At 33.9% G+C, this 19,054-nt stretch overlaps 2 protein-coding genes across 2 annotated transcripts in view; both read left to right on the plus strand.

Moving 5' to 3' along the window:
- LOC139511012 (uncharacterized) overlaps nt 1–8,933 on the plus strand; it is a 37,499-nt gene extending 28,566 nt beyond the window's left edge. Inside the window, exon 5 of the mRNA XM_071297577.1 lies at nt 8,794–8,933. Within this exon, the coding sequence (XP_071153678.1) occupies nt 8,794–8,933 (140 nt within the window). The remainder of the gene's footprint in view (nt 1–8,793) is intronic.
- An 8,831-nt stretch (nt 8,934–17,764) lies between these two features.
- LOC139511013 (uncharacterized) lies at nt 17,765–18,298 on the plus strand. Its single transcript, XM_071297578.1, has one exon. It carries the CDS (start codon nt 17,765–17,767, stop codon nt 18,296–18,298), a length of 534 nt encoding a protein of 177 aa, XP_071153679.1.
- Nucleotides 18,299–19,054: the final 756 nt, after the last annotated feature.

A 19,054-nucleotide genomic window follows, 5' to 3' on the forward strand; every position in this document is an offset into this window, starting at 1 on the left:
TCCTTATTCGATTTTCATTTCCTTATTCAGTTTCTCTTACCTTATTCGGTTTTCATTTCCTTATTCAGTTTCTTTTTCCTTATTTGGTTTCTATTTTCTTATCTGATTTTCATTTCGTTATTCGGTTTCTTTTTCCTTATTCAAATTTCATTTCCTTATTAGGTTTCGTTTTCCTTATTCGGTTTCTATTTCCTTATTCCATTTTCATTTCCTTATTCGGTTTCTTTTTCCTTATTCGAATTTCATTTCCATATACGGTTTCTTTTTCGTTATTCGGTTTCTATATCCATATTTCATTTTTATTTCCTTAGTCGGTTTCTATTTCCTTATTCCATTTTCATTTCCTTATTCGGTTTCTTTTTCCTTATTTGATTTTTATTTCCTTATTCAGTTTCTATTTCCGTTTTCAGTTTCTATTTCCTTATTCGATTTTCATTTTCTTGTTCAGTTTCTTCTTTTTTATTCCCTTTCTATTTCCTTATTCGATTTTCATTTCCTTATACGGTTTCTTTTTCCTTATTCGATTTTCATTTCCTTATTCAGTTTCTATTTCCTTTTTCGATTTCTATTTTCTTATACAGTTTCTATTTCCTTATTCCGTTTTTTTTTACTTATTCGATTTTCATTTCCTTATTCGGTTTCTTTTCCTTCTTCGATTTTCATTTCCTTATTCGGTTTCTTTTTCCTTATTTGGTTTCTATTTCCTTATCCGATTTTTATTTCCTTATTCGATTTTCATTTCCTTATTCAGTTTCTATTTCCTTATTCGGTTTCTCTTTTCTTATTTGATTTTCATTTAGTTGTTCGGTTTCTATTTCCTTATTCTATTTTCATTTCCTTATTCCTCAAACTGAGATAAACAATGTAACAGTATACAAAACGCAACATTGAAGTTGAAATAAAGTAAGATGAGGTGTGATTACCAATTGCCACCACATTTTAAATGCAGTGGAGGTAATAAATCATGTATAAGCAACCGTACAGCCTTCAACACATTGTATAGTCAGCTACAAAAGGCCACCATGGGAAAATTTAGAAAGAAATCAAACAAAAAAACTAACGGTCTTATTTATAAATATACAATCTACAAAAAAAATATGACACACTTGATACAACGACAACAGTTGAAATTCATGCTCCTAACTTGGGGCAGGTTTATAAAGAAATTGCACGTGGCGGAATTGACATGTATGTGAGCGCTAAATATTAACTTAACATCAGACTGTTGCAGTAGTGTAACAGCACAACATGAGAACAAAATGTAAACTAGACAAAGTGATGCTCTCTGCACTCCACTCTAAAGTAACTTCATTATAACAAAGTCAACGTAGGACTTTCTTTGGGATATTATTGTGTCTGGGAGACACCATTGCTGCCCCTGCAGATACAAAGTGTAACTTAAAAATAACTAACATTTAACTGCATTACCAAAAAGAAATACAACGTTCAATTACTTCCCAAAAGAGCATAAATTAATAAAATTAAAAAACCCTGACAACATGCGCACACACAGCCAGCAGAGAATAAAACTTTAATACTAGCAATGAAACTGTAGGTGGAGTAATCTGGAAACGCTCCTCTTATGAAAGTATTTTTTTCAAAAAATTACAAAGTTCAACTATCTCCCAAAAGAGCAAATATTAATAAAAATCAAAACCCTGACCACATGCAGACATTCAATATATGTTCAAACTGACAGTAACGAGAAATCTTCCTAAGATTTAAACTGTATGATAAGTTATGCGGAAGATAGGAATATTCGTTTGTAATAGATGATGTCTACGTATCATCATGTTAATAGATCGGTTAAAAACCCAAAACGAATATAACGTAATGGAAATCTAGGCGATCGCAATACACCGGAATACCCTCACGGTCATCCGCTGTAAAAAGATTGACATTCTTATATGTTCAAATGATCATTTACGTAAAAAACGGGAGACTTCTTATTTTACAGTATTGATGCTTTGTCGGTTAGTCCGACCCTCTCCCAATCCCCTCCCCCATTTCCCTGCAACTTGAGTGTGGGTTGATTTAAAGTGTCATATTGTTAACCATTAAGTACAAGTCTTTTGATTTGTGTCGAGCCTGCGACATCACTGTAGCGGCAGTGAGACATAACAAATCCATATTCCGTCGTCGATAGTGGCGTCGGCGTCTCCATCGTTTAGATTGTTAGGTTTCTAGTTTTTTACATTTTTCATTTCGGGACCTTTTTTAGCTTACTAAGGGGCATGGGTTTTGCTCATTGTTGAAAACCTTATAGTCTTTTTTTTACCGATTTAAACTATTTTGACATGATAAATTTGTAAACTACAATGAAGTGTTTTAAAACTTGTATAGGAGTTATTCCTCAATATCAAGAACTAGAGGGTCCAAGGACCCTGTGTCGCTCACCTGATATTTTTATTTACAATTGATGCATGATAAATGCAACTGTTGTACTGTCGTTTAGTTTCAGAGATATAATACTAAAAAGTGCATTTGAAGCCTGTTTTATTTCAGCCATGTGGGCAGGCAGGGTCATCATACACAGTGGTCCCTGGATATCCTAGTGGTGATTTAAACCAAGTTTGTTTAAATTTGACAGTTATTTCAAGGGAGCATTTTGTAAAATTTATCTAACGAGAAATGCAAAGTAATGAAAAAGTTGTGAAGTTGTTTTGTTGTTGCGCAACCCCCTGCTCCCCCTTTGCCAAAAAAACCAAAAAGGTAATAAAAAATTATCATATAAGGGCAATCTATCCTATTAATGATTTCTGCAAAATTCAGTTGATTGTGCAAGGGTTGCATAGCCAGCTGAGGTCATTAAAAACTCTCTTTTGTTGTTGCAGATAGATCTTGACCTGATAAACAATTTTACCACATGTCAGATTTGCTCTAAATGCTTTGGTTTTTGAGTGATAAGCCAAAAACTGCATTTTACCCCTATGTTCTATTTTTAGCCATGGCGGCCATCTTGGTTGGTTGGGCGGGTCATCGGACACAATTTTTAAACTAGATACCCGAATGATGATTGTGGCCAAGTTTGGTTTAATTTGGCCCATTAGTTTCAGAGGAGAAGATTTTTGTAAAAGATAACTAAGATTTACGAAAAATGGTTAAAAATTGACTATAAAGGTCAATAACTCATAAAGGGGTCAACAGACCATTTTGGTCATGTTGGCTTATTTGTAGATCTTATTTTGCTGAACATTTTTGCTGTTTACAATTTATCTCTATCTATAATAATATTCAAGATAATAACAAAAAACAGCAAAATTTCCTTAAAATTACCAATTCAGGGGCAGCAACCTATCAACGGGTTGTCCGATTCATCTAAAAAATTCAGGGCAGATAGATCTTGACCTGATAAACAATTTTACCCCCATGTCAGATTTGCTCTAAATGCTTTGGTTTTTGAGTGATAAGCCAAAAACTGCATTTTACCCCTATGTTCTATTTTTAGCCATGGCAGCCATCTTGGTTAGTTGGCCAAGTCACCGGACACAATTTTTAAACTAGATACCTGAATGATGATTGTGGCCAAGTTTGGTTTAATTTGGTCCAGTGGTTTCAGAGGAGAAGATTTTTGTAAAAGATAACTAAGATTTACGAAAAATGGTTAAAAATTGACTATAAAGGGCAATAACTCCTTAAGGGGTCAACAGACCATTTTGGTCATGTTGACTTATTTATAGATCTTACTTTGCTGAACATTTTTGCTGTTACAGTTTATCTCTATCTATAATAATATTCAAGATAATAACCAAAAACAGCAAAATTTCCTTAAAATTACCAATTCAGGGGCAGCAACCTATCAACGGGTTGTCCGATTCATCTCAAAATTTCAGGGCAGATAGATCTTGACCTGATTAGCTCTTAATGCTTTGGTTTTTGAGTTATAAGCCAAAAACTGCATTTTACCCCTATGTTCTATTTTTAGCCATGGCGGCCATCTTGGTTGGTTGGCCGGGTCACCGGACACAATTTTTAAACTAGATACCCCAATGATGATTGTGGCCAAGTTTGGTAAAAATTGGCCCAGTAGTTTCAGAGGAGAAGATTTTTGTAAAAGCTAACGACGGACGACGACGACGACGGACGACGGACGCCAAGTGATGAGAAAAGCTCACTTGGCCCTTCGGGCCAGGTGAGCTAAAAAGCATCTACAGAAAAAAAAAACAAAAAAACACATTTTTTTATTTTTTTTTTACCGATAAATGTATCTATAAATGAACAGCCGGTCAACATTACGGTTAACACCGACAGTAGCAATATCAGGCGAGTCACAGGGTTCTGCGGAATATTTTACAAAATCATATAATACTCCAATTATGTCCGAAATACTGTAAACTTTTAGTACTATTTTCTTATTATTGTCTGCCATTCCCCTTTTTCATACCAAAAAAACTTTGAACAACCATTCGAACTTTAATTTGAACTTTTACTCAATGGATAGCGATACACATCCAAAGCACATAAAACAAACGACATGTATATTTAACTCTTGTTTAAAAATAGAACATATTTTTTCCGAAATGATCACATGATTTTACCTCATCAAGTCATGGGATAACCACACCAAGGGATGACAAGACCACATCAAATAATAAAGCAAACACATCATGTAGTGTAAAATCGTAAATTTTGAAACATCATTCCGTAATGTTAAAACCATATAAAGAATTACGAAATAACAAAACCACATCATGTAATGAAACAACTACTGAGAAAATAATACATGGCAAAATCCGTATCATATGTCGTATCATCCCGAGACATCAATATCAGCCCAAGGGCCTTTAGGCCCGAGGGATGATATTGGTCGAGGCTGATACAGCATGTGATACGGATTTCGCCATGTATTATACGCTTTATCATATATTTCAACAGAAGAGTATTATATTATATGAACTGTTTTCTGATCCATAGCACTGGGTTACCTTCAGTTCTACTTTTGTCTTGTTTCAAAGGCCTTAAAAGAACTGCTCAGTTACTTATCCGAAGCACCTGGTTTACCTTACAACTTGCGTGCTGTAGTTTTAAAAATATTTTGCTTATTGTATTTATTTGTGTGTTTTGTATTTTTTATAGTTGCATTTAGTGTGCCAATAAATATGAAAACTTGACGTTCGTGACGTCACATACAATATGAAAACGTGACGTTCGTGACGTCACATACCAAACATTCTAATGCAACATAGTTGTAACGTTCATTTTAATTGGATAACGTCACTTATTTACATGGCATCAATGGCATCAATTGACAATTGATGCTATGGAACGTACGCGCAAGCGCAGACAGCATATGACAAATTTTAAATACATGTTTTAATGTTGTTTTCTGTCAGTTTCATTAGAATGGAGATAACAATATTGTATTTTAACGCGTCGCCAGTAAACTTAATTTGCGACCATCAAATCCCCAATTGATGCCGTCTGAGCTTAAAATACAATACAGTTATCTCCTAAATGACGTCATTCAAAAATTGACCTATTTTGAGGAAAATTTTTCTTAAAGACCAAACAGCCTATTCATTTCTACCAGTGATTTTCCTTAAAATTTTGTGTGAGGGTATTTCATGACTTGAGAAACAAAATATGATAAAAAAAAAAATTGGGGGTCTCCGACTTAGTTTTGTCACTATAGCAACCTCAGTTTCGTGTTTTCCTGAATATTAACATAATATTTGATTGTTATCGAAACTAAAATAAAATCCTTTATATCAAACCTACAATCATAATTCTTGTTTCACGTTAAACAGTAGATTTGTATCTATCAAATACAGGTTCAAGAATTTAAGTCTCATATTGTTTTGATCTCTAAAAATATGATTTATTGCATATTCAATATACGCAATGAATATACAACTGCAGATGTGTTATGTTCCATTCTTTCGCAAGAACAATATAAACAACAAACAAACAATTAAATTTGAAATTTGGCTGATAATTTGTCATGGCATTTATTCAACAATATTCAAAAATATAAACCAACAAACAACCAACATCAACAAACTGGCCAACAAGTTAAAACTTGATGACAATTGGTCACTGAAGGAAAACCAACAGTAAATGCATAACAATTTCTAGCTGCTCGGCAGATCAATAACAGCTTAATGAACGATATTTGAATAAATCACTGCCAAAATTGGCATTTTAGTGAACTCTCAATCAAATGCTAATCCGCCATGACAATTCAAGCAGCATAAATTCAATGAAAATATAATCAACTAGTTGTTATTCTTTTCAACATACAACAAAATAAACGAACAACATCATTCATGCATCGGATAAACGGAATTATTTGGTATATAGTAAAATTGTGCTAAGGCAGTTTGAAATGAATTCAAAAATATATCATTGCCAATAAACGACAAATGGACGCCATCATGATTAAATAAAGATTGATGTTTGTCTTCAAAATCAGAATGAGTTAAAGTGTAACCCCCAGTTTTATGTAAATGTGATTTAACTCCCCTATGTATACGTGTCCTGGTTGCATCCATTGCTTTGAAATCATTTGAATATCTCCATTTTAACCTTGGTAAAATGCTTGAAAAAATAAGTTTACCTCCATTCACCATACGTACAACTATATCTAGCATAAATTTAATATCAAATAGAAGTTTTGCACAGTTAACAAGTCCAATATCATTGCCACCACAGTGAAGCAAAACAGCATCTGGTAAACCGCAACAATGTATCAAATTCTCTACTATTGGTACAACATTATATACTGACATACCGGACAGGATTCAAACTAATAAAATTTAAAGCAGACCTTAAAACAGCTAAAACCTGAAAACGAGTCAATTTATTATGATTAAGATGACAAAAAAGTTGGCCTTGAGAATCTGGACGTAACTGTAAGTTATCTTTTATCATTTTGACAACACACAGTTCGTTGTCATTACATTTGAAGACAATATTAAAGTTGTTGAACAACCAATTTGATCCGTCTTTGAAGACATTATTGTAACAAAAACTTCAGAATCAATATCATTAAATTTAATATCAGATATTTTTAAAACATGATTATCAGCATTTTTGTCAACATATGTGATTTCTTCAATTCTCGTAAATCCAAAAAGGCTTAAGCAAATGCTGCCCTAAACAGTGTTGTCTCATAAATTGACTTACAAACATGATGAAGAATTCATATAATCCGTTTCAATACATCAACAGTACTAGGTTTTCTTGAATCAACTCTTTTATCCAAACGCTGCATACCTTTTAACATTTTTTCCAAAATGAATGATTTTCTATAATCATTCCAATATTAATTTTCAACTTATGATTAATTCCTGATAGATATGTTTTTGCAGTGGTGTAGGAATAACCATTTTTTGAAAGATATGCAGCGTAGTTAATTATGTGATCAACAGGTGGTGGCCAACTTTCCTCTATTTGAAAACTGGTCCGAAATTTATTAAATGAACAGATAGCATTTTCATGCACATTCGTTGTATTTGAAGAAAGGGAGTGCTGTAAAAGTTTATTCACTTCGTCTTCAAAAGGTTTCATAACTCCACTGGAATTGGATGTGGACGATCGTTGGCTAGTGGTACTAGACGTCGAAATTTCTGAAAATTTGCACGAGATAATGCATCAGCAATTGCATTGTCCTTTGACAAAATGTGAACAGCTTTAAATTACCAATAAGTGAACAGTGAACAATTAATCTCAAAATGGACATAACTCGTTCAGATTTGCTTGACTTTTTTGTTTAAAATATTCACTACTGCCAGATGATCGATGTGAAAAAGTATGTTTTCTTGTAAAATTGATCAAACCACAAAAATATTGCAAGTGCTATTGGAATGATTTCAAAGTATGTTATATCTTTAAATATTTCCAAACTATTCCAATCTTTAGGCCACTCGAGAAAAATCCATTTACCATTAAGATAAGCTGCACACCCTTGACTTAATCCACCAGCACTATCTGAATAACGTTCAAGATCAAAATAGGATACCCATCCTATACCATATATATACGAAATCCCATTAAACTGTTCCAAAAATAATTTCCACATTAATAAATTATTGTTCATGCCTAATGTCACCCTAATAAAGTGAAACGATTTTGAAACTTTGCCCACGGTTGAATACAAACGACAACTTAACGCTCTTCCAGCAGGTAAAGTCTTTGTGCAGAAAGCTAATGAACCACATATTGACTGCAATTCTTTTAACGTTACTTTTTTTTTATGGCTGACAACTTAATAGTTCTGTCTAAACGTTCTTCTACCTTTTTATGTGGAATTTTAACAAGCATATTAACCGTATCAATTGTAAGACCCAGATACTCAATCAGTGTAGTTGGACCTTCAGTTTTTTCATTTGCAAGTGGGATTCCTAAATTTTTTGCAAATTTCATCTGTTGAAACATCAGTTGTTCACATTCATCAGAATCTGATTTGCCAACAACAACAAAAAAAATCATCCAAATAGTGGTCTATATTATTTAAACCAGACTTGCGTTTAAAAACCCAATTCAAAAAAGTTAAAAACTTTTCGAAAATAGCACATGAAATTTAGTAGATCATTGCCATTGCCTTGTCTATGTAGTATTCATCTTCAATTAAAACCAAGTAAGTCAAAATCGCCTGGATAAACTGAAAGCAATCTAAATGCTGACTTAATGTTCATTTTGGCTAATTTAGCACCTTTTCCAAGTTTCTTAACCATATTAACAGCATTATCAAATGAAGAATATTTAACCGAGGTAAACTGTTTATCAATGAAATCGTTAGCACTGCTCAAGGCTCAAGTGCCCCAGTTTTTTTATTATTTTTTTTATTTTTAGGAACTAATCCAATAGGAGAACATCTAAGATTAGATATTGATCGTTTACAAAAAGGACCTGCTATTCTTCCTAATGATATTTCAGATTCAATCTTAAATCTAGCTCCAACAGGATTTGACAAAACAGATTTAAATTTTTGATTCAAATGGAAACCTTGGTCCAATATAATTCAAACTAAATCTGTTTATTAGGATAATCTTTTAAAATTATCTGTAATTGTTTAATATTAATAGGTGAATATCCCATCTTCCAAATATCATATCTATCCTTTGACAAATCTGAAAGAAAGGTTAATTTCAGTTCATTTGATTAAATCTAGGTACTGAATACCTTGTGTTAAATGGTGGCCTATATCTATTTTGTTGAACAAATGAAAGCCTGTTTTGTCGAAACTGGTAAGACATTCGAGGGCTATTTTGGTTAAACATAGGTGGCCTCAATGATCCAAAATGAAAACCTTGGTTACCTTGTAACCTGTCAAATCTAACACATGATAAGGCTGGATTTTGTAACAAACATTTCATATAATTATGTTTATAAAAACACCGAGATTTCTGACAAAATCCTTTAAAGTTACAATCAAAACAAGGTTTTTGTAAGTTAGCCTTATAGACTACAGGATTAGGTGTGCCTTGTGATCCCTTTGCAATGAATTTCAACCAAAGAAAGCCATCAATCTCAGACCAAGACTTTAGAGTGATTTAGTGATACACGTAATCTAAATTGTCTAACATACTGGTAAACTATGTCAAAAGGAGCATCTGATATAGTATCTCTTATGATTGACATGCACGTAAACAAGTATTGTGCTAAGCTAGCATGCTTTTGAAGAAGTATCATTTAGAAAAAAATGCAAAAGCTTCAGTCCATTATTCAATGTTATTTATAGTATTGACATTTGAAGGTTTATTGGAAAGGACAAACATTCCATTTTCAACAGTAACACTTTGTTTCTGGTCCACATTGCTATAATATTGACTATTTGTTTGAGTAGATTACAAAATCAGCATATTCAAAATTCCATTTTTTTTTTTTTTTTGTTTGTTTGTTGAGAAACAATTATATCAACTTCATAAGCACATGACATTAACAAGGGACCAGTATTATTAAAATATTACCGGGTCAGCCTGAAATGTCGTATTTTTCAGCTGTTTCTGAGGTGGATGCTGATTAATAGGCTCAACAGGTTGATCTGCTTACTGATTCTCTGGCGCAGCACGCCTTCTATTTCCACGTCTACCTCTGTTGACCACTTAGACAACTTCCTCGGGGATGGGTTCATCTTCGGGTGCGGGTTCATCTTCGGGTGCAGGTTCTTCATGAGGAGCATGTTGTTGAACCTTAACGTCGTTGACCCTGGGCCATAATTTCCGATGATATTCATTCCTTCTCCTAGGTATTTTATAAATGAAATCAATATTAGTATATTGTTTGTAAATATATAAAGATGTTCTAATTTATAAAACAGTACATTGATGCTTCGGCTGCATATAGATAAAATCGTTAATTTAACAACTGTTCCGTACTTGAAATATATATACAATTATAAATGTGTATACAAGTACGCATCCTAAGACAGCTAGAAGTGTATAATAACCTGTAGTAATTTGGGCAGCAGTTGTAAATGCAATATATTTGTAATAATTGGGTGTTCCATAACTTGATAACAGGTATAATATAAGTGTCAATTTATAATATCAAATTTAAAGACCGCTATATACATGTATGTACAATAACATCGAGCAAACTGAACAGCAGTTGATTTTATAATTAGATAAATGCCGTAATACCCTAGTCCCACTAGGCCACGATCGCACTACGATCTGTGAAAAAAATGCAAATTTTGATGATCGTAGTGCGATCGTGTAGATCGCAGTAAGGTCGTATCACGGTCGTGGTGAGGTCTTCAAGATCGTGAAGAGCGTGGCCAACTTTGAACATGTTCAAAACAATCGTGGTGCGGTCGTGGCGAAATCAGGTCGTAGTAGAAGCGTAGTGAGAGCGCACTAAGATCGTAGTAAGATCGCAAAGGTCGCTGTACAATCGTAGCGAGAGCGTAGCGAAAGCGTGATTCTATTCGGAGAGACTGCGCTACGATCTCACAGCGACGTTATCACGACCTCACTACGACCATAACGTTCTCACTGCGACCCAACTACGCTTCCACTACGACTATACCACGCTGTTCACGACCATAGTACGATTCTAGCACGCCCTTGCCGTCCTCATCACGCTCTTCTAACGACCTGACTACGTTCATAATACAACCATCATTCTCATTGTCATTTTCACATAAAATATATAAAAAAAGCTCCCTAGATTTTGTTTGTTTGAATGTAATTATCTATTTGCTCTAACGGCTCAACCATGCTTCTCGTTTTTATATAGATTAGACCGTTGGTTTTCCCATTTAAATGGTTTAACACTAGTAATATTTTGGGTCCTTTATAACGTGCTGATTGAGGTGAGCCAAGGCTCCGTGTTGAAGGCCGTACCTTGGCCTATAATGGTTTACTTTTATAAATTGTTATATGGATGGAGAGTTGTCTCATTGGCACTCATACCACATCTTCCTATATATATTGATACATCTATGTCATCTCTGCTATCGTTCACTTAAATATCGTCATTGAGCTTCATGGACCAGCCATAGGTTGTAATTTAGGTTGGATTGGTCGGTCCGACATCTCTGCTTGATCAGGATTCGTTACTTTGCTCCCTCTGCCTCTACATCAACTCCTACCACCATGCCCACGTGTTCTGGTAGATTTTGGTGGCATGACTGTATTGTTTCCGAGAAATCTACGATTTAATCAGAAATAGAAGGAATTGAACTGATATGGAACACGATGTTGACGTTATTGCTGAGAACGTAGTAAGATCGCGCTATGAACGTAGTATAATCTTGGTAAGAACGTGTAATAATCGCAGTAAGATCGTGTTGCAATCGGATAACTCGTGGTATGGTCGTAGTGAGAACGTGAAGAGCGTAGAAAGATCTTGATAAGCGTAGTGAGGTCGCAGAATAAGCGCGGTGAGAACGTGGTATAATCGTAGCGGGATCTTTGTAGAAGCGTAGAGAGGACGTAGTAGCATCGTGAAAGCAACGAAAATTTACATTTTCATGCCGCTCATACCGCGACCTCACCACGATCTAAATTTATTTTAGATCGCGGTGAGCGTGGTGCGATCGTGGTCTAGTGGGACTGGGGCTTTACATTTGTAATAATCGGGCCTTCCGTAACTCGAATAACCGGTATACTGTAAGTGTCAATTTAAATCAATACAGGTAGGTAAAGTCCGCGACTTAAAATAACTAAGCGTTTAATCGTAAGCAATCCTATACATGCATTTCATAGCTAATTAAATGAGAATATTCAATGCTACAATCGTAAAATAGAAACAAAAACTTACCGTTAAAAATAACATGTTTAAGAACTGAATTAAATGCAAAACCAGAAGTCAATGAAATTAAACGGTAATAAATAAGCATATGTATAACTGTAATATTGAATTGACATGAAACAATTCATGTACAATAAATAGTGAACGTAAAAGGGTTAACAAAATTACGACCCCATGCAAACACGTGTTAAATTTAAAGTTACCTGTTTTACTTTATCGTTACAGGTTAAAAGTTTGCTCTTTAAATGTAACCAAATTTAACAGTCGGAAACCAGGTTGAAATAGAACAAAAGAATTGAAGCTCTTTGTTAGAGAAGGCGATAAATGACATTATGTTTACTGTATTGTTTACTATAGTGACAAAATTTTAAAAAGTTAATAGAAACAAACAAAATTGCAATTTTCTTCTCAATTACGAGGTGTTTCATTTTAAAAACACCATTTGCATAAGTTTTCAATTTATCTAATTTACTGTACATAGTTAAGCAGAACAATTAGATATCAAGTTGACGACATGGGTATCTTTCAAGTTGGATGAAGAAAATGCATAACCTCCGATTTTTATGAAAAAACTACCACGGACGGAAAACATATCAATCTAATAGTTCAGTAATTTTCGTGTCTGCCATTCGTGACTGAAGAAAAAAATCCAAAAAATGGGTAACAATTGTATCGAAAAGAGAAAATCGAGAGCACCTTTTTATGTTAGGGCGTGTTTGAGTGAGTATTTTGTCTTGGTATCGTACAAAATAAGAATATTTCATACATCGTCTCGCTTCAGATTCTATCATTTTTATATATTAAAGCTACAGGTTGACTTTAAAACACAAAAAAATCACAGTACTAAAAGATGAAATATATGGGTCAAGTGAAACACCTATCTAATGAGTCACAAAAAGAGAGAAGGTGTGTTCGAATAGCTATTTTTTTTACTGAAAGTACTTGACGACAGTCTTTCAAGTTGGATGATGAAAATGCATATCTTCGAAAAATTCTATTTTTTTTGTGTGTGATTTTAGGGTTTATAGTCTTCATACACTAAAAAAATCTAGTCTGCCCTTCCACGAAATATTTAATTAGAATTTTTTTAAATGTTTATGAATTTTCGAAAATTCCACCTGACAACCGATCAGACAATAGTTTTAAGTTGAATCAATGCAGACAAGATTATTAACTGATGCTCATTAGGTAGTTGATACATTTGTCTTTTAAAATACAACTGACATATAAGGATCGTAATGGTGCAATGTGGATAAATTTATCGGTTTCCAAGAGCAATATTGATAGCGCGTCATCCCTAAAATGGCTTCCATTTCTACGATTGTGAAAATGAACTGGCGTAATGGGGAGATAATTTTGACGAAGTAGACTCCTGACTGTTAAAGTGAATTTAAATGCATAAAACGAAACGTATTTAAAGTATAATGAATAAACTAAATCAACTTATCTTATTAACGCTCTGGTCCTATCCTTGTGCAAACTTAAAAAATACTCGTGGAATGAAAATTTAGCGGGAGCACGTGCTTATATATGACCAAAGTCTACGAGGCGCTTCAAAGCATATTCTTTCGTACATGTATGTTTAAATATATGGTTGTAATTATGTAAATAGCAAAACGTAAAAAAATGACTGACGTACGTTTGAAACACAATAAACAACTAAGTGTATTTTTAATGCAATAAATCAATTTAATTATTAAATCATTAAATTTTATTATTTCATTCCCGCCAAAAATAAAACGCAAAAATGAAAAACGTTTCCAGTATTAAAAAATATCTACCAGTGATTTCTTCATAAAAATTTCAAGAAGGAAAGCGCCATGTGAACTCTTCAAAATAAAGCAAAAAAAAGTGTATGTAACCGACCTTTCAAAATAGTTATGAGTAATTTTCATGTTTATTGTCGCGTTCGTTTTGAAGAAAAGAGTTGTCTTTCTTTAGAACATTGCTTTGACGTCATAGTACAAACATTCCTTGCTGGCGCACTATTTGAAAAAAATCGCAAATTTGACGTTTGAAACCCAGATTTAAATTTCCAAGAATAACAAATATATTACCTAATTTATTATCCGGTAATACAAGTTTAATGCATGTATCAGTATCAGATCTTATGATGTTGCCGCACTATTAACCTTCAGAAATACCAGCCGTCGGAATGGGAAATTGTTTGAAATAACCATTTACGCCGCTTTTGTTGGGAAAGTCTGTTTTTGTCCTCATTAGCAAATTAAATTATTGAAAATAAAAAAAGAAATGAAAGGTGGCACTAGTTAACTTACAGAATATTTGACTATATCAGACTAGATGTGTGGGGTTTTTTCCCGCGTCAATTTCAGAAGTTTGCCGTAAAGAACTCATTCGCTACTGTAAATAGACGGACATACAAAAGCATGGACGGACTTCTTTATACCATTATTTTACCCGTCTAAGACGAATGTATAGAAATTATTCCATCTAGTTTGTGAATTCATTATTTCTGAATATTTAAGATATAAGGAAATTAAAATTATACGTATAATATATGAATAAACGAGACAGTAACTATAAAATACAAAAAGTTTTAATTCAAAAATTAATTTAGAAATAATTTTCCGTTGAAAACTACAAAGTAAGATTTCTCCAACAGGATGAAATATTATAAATCGAAATTGCTTATTTTGGAAATTAAAACAAAGACAAGGTTGTTGCCGGCATTGAAATTTGTTTTCAATCTTTCTGGTCATAGTTGTAGCTAAATGAAAGGGAGATATTTTTATGTTGGATATTATTCTTGGAGCAATTGTTTTTTGTCATCAGTTAGATTTTCAACAATTTAGTTTTAAACACCGAAAATTTTGATTTTAATTCACATTCGCTGAGTATTAACTTTATTAGTATGTTTTGCCTTACAGCTAATTTCCTAATGCATGTAGGGTAAAACTTTGGTTGGCTTCCTTGCTTTGTTTGTATAAATGTTTTTTTCAAGCTTTGTAAATGTATTTTCCCGCGTTTCGGAGTATAGCGGGAAAATGTTGTCTAAAAGGAACGTTTTATAAGAACGGTATATATTTTTTTTGGCGGGTTTTGTTATGTGTAGTTGTACACGTGGTTACGTGGAACAATCATTTGAATTGTGGTGAAAGCGGGTTTTTAATTTTCATGTGTTTGAAAATCATTCTAGCCGCAGACGTTCAATACTAAACATGTCGGAGCCGGCAGAAATAAACATGCTCATCGACCGAAAAATTAAAGACGCTATGAGCCAGAACCAAAACAATACTGCAGAGCATCGACAGATTAATGTCTAGTCGTTTAGACACGTTTCAGAGATCCGTTCACGAAACGCAGAGGCAGCTACCAGAAACTCAAATGTCTAAAATCCAGCAGATGAACACCGAAAATTACGTTTTCAAGCGAAAGGGAAACGAAGAGCAGTTCAAGGTTAACACAAAAATCGCCAACAAGATGAAAGAGGCCAGAAGTATTCTAACAGAATCGCAGGACAACAACGAAAGTACAGAGGGCGCGATGAGGAACATTTGTGAAGGTTTGGACATTCTCAATCATCGACAAAAATTGATTAAGCTCGCGGATCAGTCCGAGAACGGCTGGAGAACAGTTACCGAGTACGAAACGCACAACCTAGCAGATGATTCAGAAGACGAAAAACGCATATTACGAGCAAAAAACAAAGCGTCGAGGAAAATGAAGAGCGACAAAAAGTTTAAGACACGCACAACTCCTTACAGTGCCCCACAGTCTACTCGATTCAGCTCAGTTAATCAGCAGAGTACAGTTAACATTCCTGTGGTGCATCGACCCGGAAAATGTTATGAGTGTGGTTTGTCAGGACATTGGAGGTCAGACCATTATAAACAGGGTTGGCAAACTCAGAAAGAAAAGTCTGATAAGATAAGTACTAGATTATTTAATAATGATTTATCTGTTAATTTTGGTAGAGAAAATGCTATAGTTTCATGTAATTCACCTGTAGGTAAACTAAGAAGTTCAATTGGTTATTGGCGTAATATTATTTGCGCTAACGAGACAGTTATTGATATCATAGAACATGGATATAAAATACCTTTTCACACAGAGCCAAGTGAGGTATTTTTGAATAACAACAAATCGTCTTTAGAGAATTCAGATTTCGTAGATAATGAGATTTTAAAGTTGATAGAATTAGGATGCATAAAAGAATTTTCATGTAAACCTAAAGTAGTCAATCCGTTGACGGTAGCTAACAATAAAAACAAATTAAGATTAGTTTTAGATTGTAGACACATTAAGGTTCATGTGGACCCTATGGCTAAAATGGCCGTATTTTCACCTCAAAATTTACTCTGAGTACAGGCAAACCTGTGCATCTGGGAAAGTTTTAAGGCATAGCATGCCCTAGATAAATAGAATTTAATTGCATTGTATGATTTAGAAAATTCATAACTTAACTGGATTTTGCCGTACACTTTTTTTCGTCTCTGCAGAAGATGATAAAATCAACAAACAGTTGAGTTTACCTTGATATGGTCCACTCAGGTACACAGTTTAAATAACCAATTATTGTCAGGTATCTATTGTCCATCTCATGTCCATGTCAAGCAATACAGCTCACTTCAATTATTACCTGTGGGGAAGTTCTCAAACCTGTTTGCCAACTTAGTTTATTTTGGCACCTTCTGGAGAAATGAAAAAAAGTGCACGACAAAATCCTGGTAAGTTTTTATTTTTCTAAAACATAAAACATATTTGAAATTTATTTATCTAGGGCATGCCATGCCTGAATTTTTTTACAGATTCGCAGGTTTGTCTGTACGCAGAGTAAATTTTGAGGTGAAAATACGGCCATTTTAGCCATAGGGTCCACATGAACCTTAAGGTTTATGTACCCTTCTGTAGCCATTTTTGTACGAATTTTTCAAACCTCAATTGTATCAAAACTAAAGATAATAAATAATAGAGATAGGCCATTTAGTACATGTTCCAAGGGGAAACTTGATGCAAAGCATTATTTTTTACTGTTTCATTGCATTTGATAGAAAAAGAGGACTTTGTGGCAAATAAATCAAGATTTTTATAGAAAATCCACAGCCTTTAATACAGAAATTTTTGTTATAAAATTTGAAACATAAATTACTCACTTGATTTTCTATAATGTGCTAGTGTTTATTTTTTACAAAAAGTTCTAAGTAACCTGTAAATTCCAAAACACCTCGTGCTGAGTCACTAAAGTCGAGCGCACCCTAAAAGGTGTACTTGATTTTAGCCATATTTATACTTGTCTTAACCAATAACTACATTTATAAACTTGTTTTAAGGAAATCAATGCTAGCACTGCATGCAATAATCCTATATCTATCAGTCATCAAATTGCCAAATATGAGAGTACAAGGATAAAGGCTGTGGATTTTCTATAAAAATCTTGATTTATTTGCCTCAAAGTCCTTTTTTTCTACTAAATGCAATGGAACAGTAAAAAATAATGCTTTGCATCAAGTTTCCCCTTGGAATATGTACAAGATGGCCTATCTCTATTATTCATTATATCTGTAGTTTTGATACAATTGAAGTTTGAAAAGTTCGTACAAAAATGGCTACAGAAGGGTACATAAACCTTAACCCACGTCTTTATAAATTCAGATTTAAATATGAAGATGCTAGCGTAGCCAGTCAAATGTTTAAGAAGGGAGATTACTGCTTTACTTACGATTTGAGATCGGCATACCATCATGTAGAGATATTTGAATCACACAAGACATATTTAGGTTTTGCTTGGGTCAAAAATCGTGAAACAAAATATTACGTCTTTAATGTTTTACCATTTGGTATATCTACTGCTGGTTATATATTCACCAAAGTTGTAAGGTGTATTGTTAAACATTTACGAAATTCAGGTTTGAAAATTATCATGTATTTAGACGATGGTTTAGGCGGGGCTGACGAGATAAGTCAGGCCCAGGAAACTAGCATAGTTGTTCAGAAAGTACTGAAAGCTTCTGGGTTTTTGATAGCAGAAGATAAATGCAATTGGACACCTAGCCAAATGTGGTATGGTTGGGTTTGGTATGGCAATTTGACAAAGGCATGGTTTCAGTCACGGAAAGGCGACTTTCCAAATTGTTAGATACTTTAAATAGAATTATACACAAAATAGGGAAAGGAGAAATACACGTTTCGGCAAGGTTTCTTGCTTCTATAATTGGTCAGATCATATATATGCAAGGGGCAGTTGGTCCTGTAGTTAGACTACGTACAAGAAGTATGTACGAATGCATTTTGTATAAAACAAGCTGGAATGCTAATGTTCTGTTGAACAGTAGATCTCTTGATGAGATAATTATCTGGAAGGAAAATATAGAGAAAATGAATGGCAGAGAATTACATATTGTTGAGCAATACTCGAGTGTAGTATACACAGATGCCTCAGGCATAGGTTATGGTGGCTATTTGGTAAAAGCCATAGACGAAGAGATTATGGGTAGTTGGAACGATGGAGAAAAATTGAAAAGTTCTACTTGGAGAGAGCTTGAGGCAGTTTATATAGTACTGCAGTCTATATCTATGTCATTAAAGGGTCAAACAGTTCAGTGGCACACAGATAATCAGAACGTAGTAAACATAATAAAAAAGGGCAGTAAGAAATCTGATTTACAAAATATTACAATTAAAATAGCAAACGTATGTGAATCAAATAGCATTAAGATCGTACCAGAGTGGGTACCTAGACAAGAGAACGTTAAAGCAAAACTGATTACAATGCAAAATGTAGCATATTCAACACTAAACACTGGTGTCCAGATACACTGGGTATCGATGCTTTCAATAGACAGTGGGGTAAAGAAAATAACTGGATTGTGCCACCACCTTCAGACATATCCCG

This window comes from Mytilus edulis, chromosome 2 (assembly GCF_963676685.1).
Source record: "Mytilus edulis chromosome 2, xbMytEdul2.2, whole genome shotgun sequence".
NCBI lineage: Eukaryota > Metazoa > Mollusca > Bivalvia > Mytilida > Mytilidae > Mytilus > Mytilus edulis.

Coding starts and splice junctions, on each gene's coding strand:
- LOC139511013 (XM_071297578.1), top strand. CDS start 17,765: ATGGCTACAGAAGGGTACATAAACCTTAACCCACGTCTTTATAAATTC.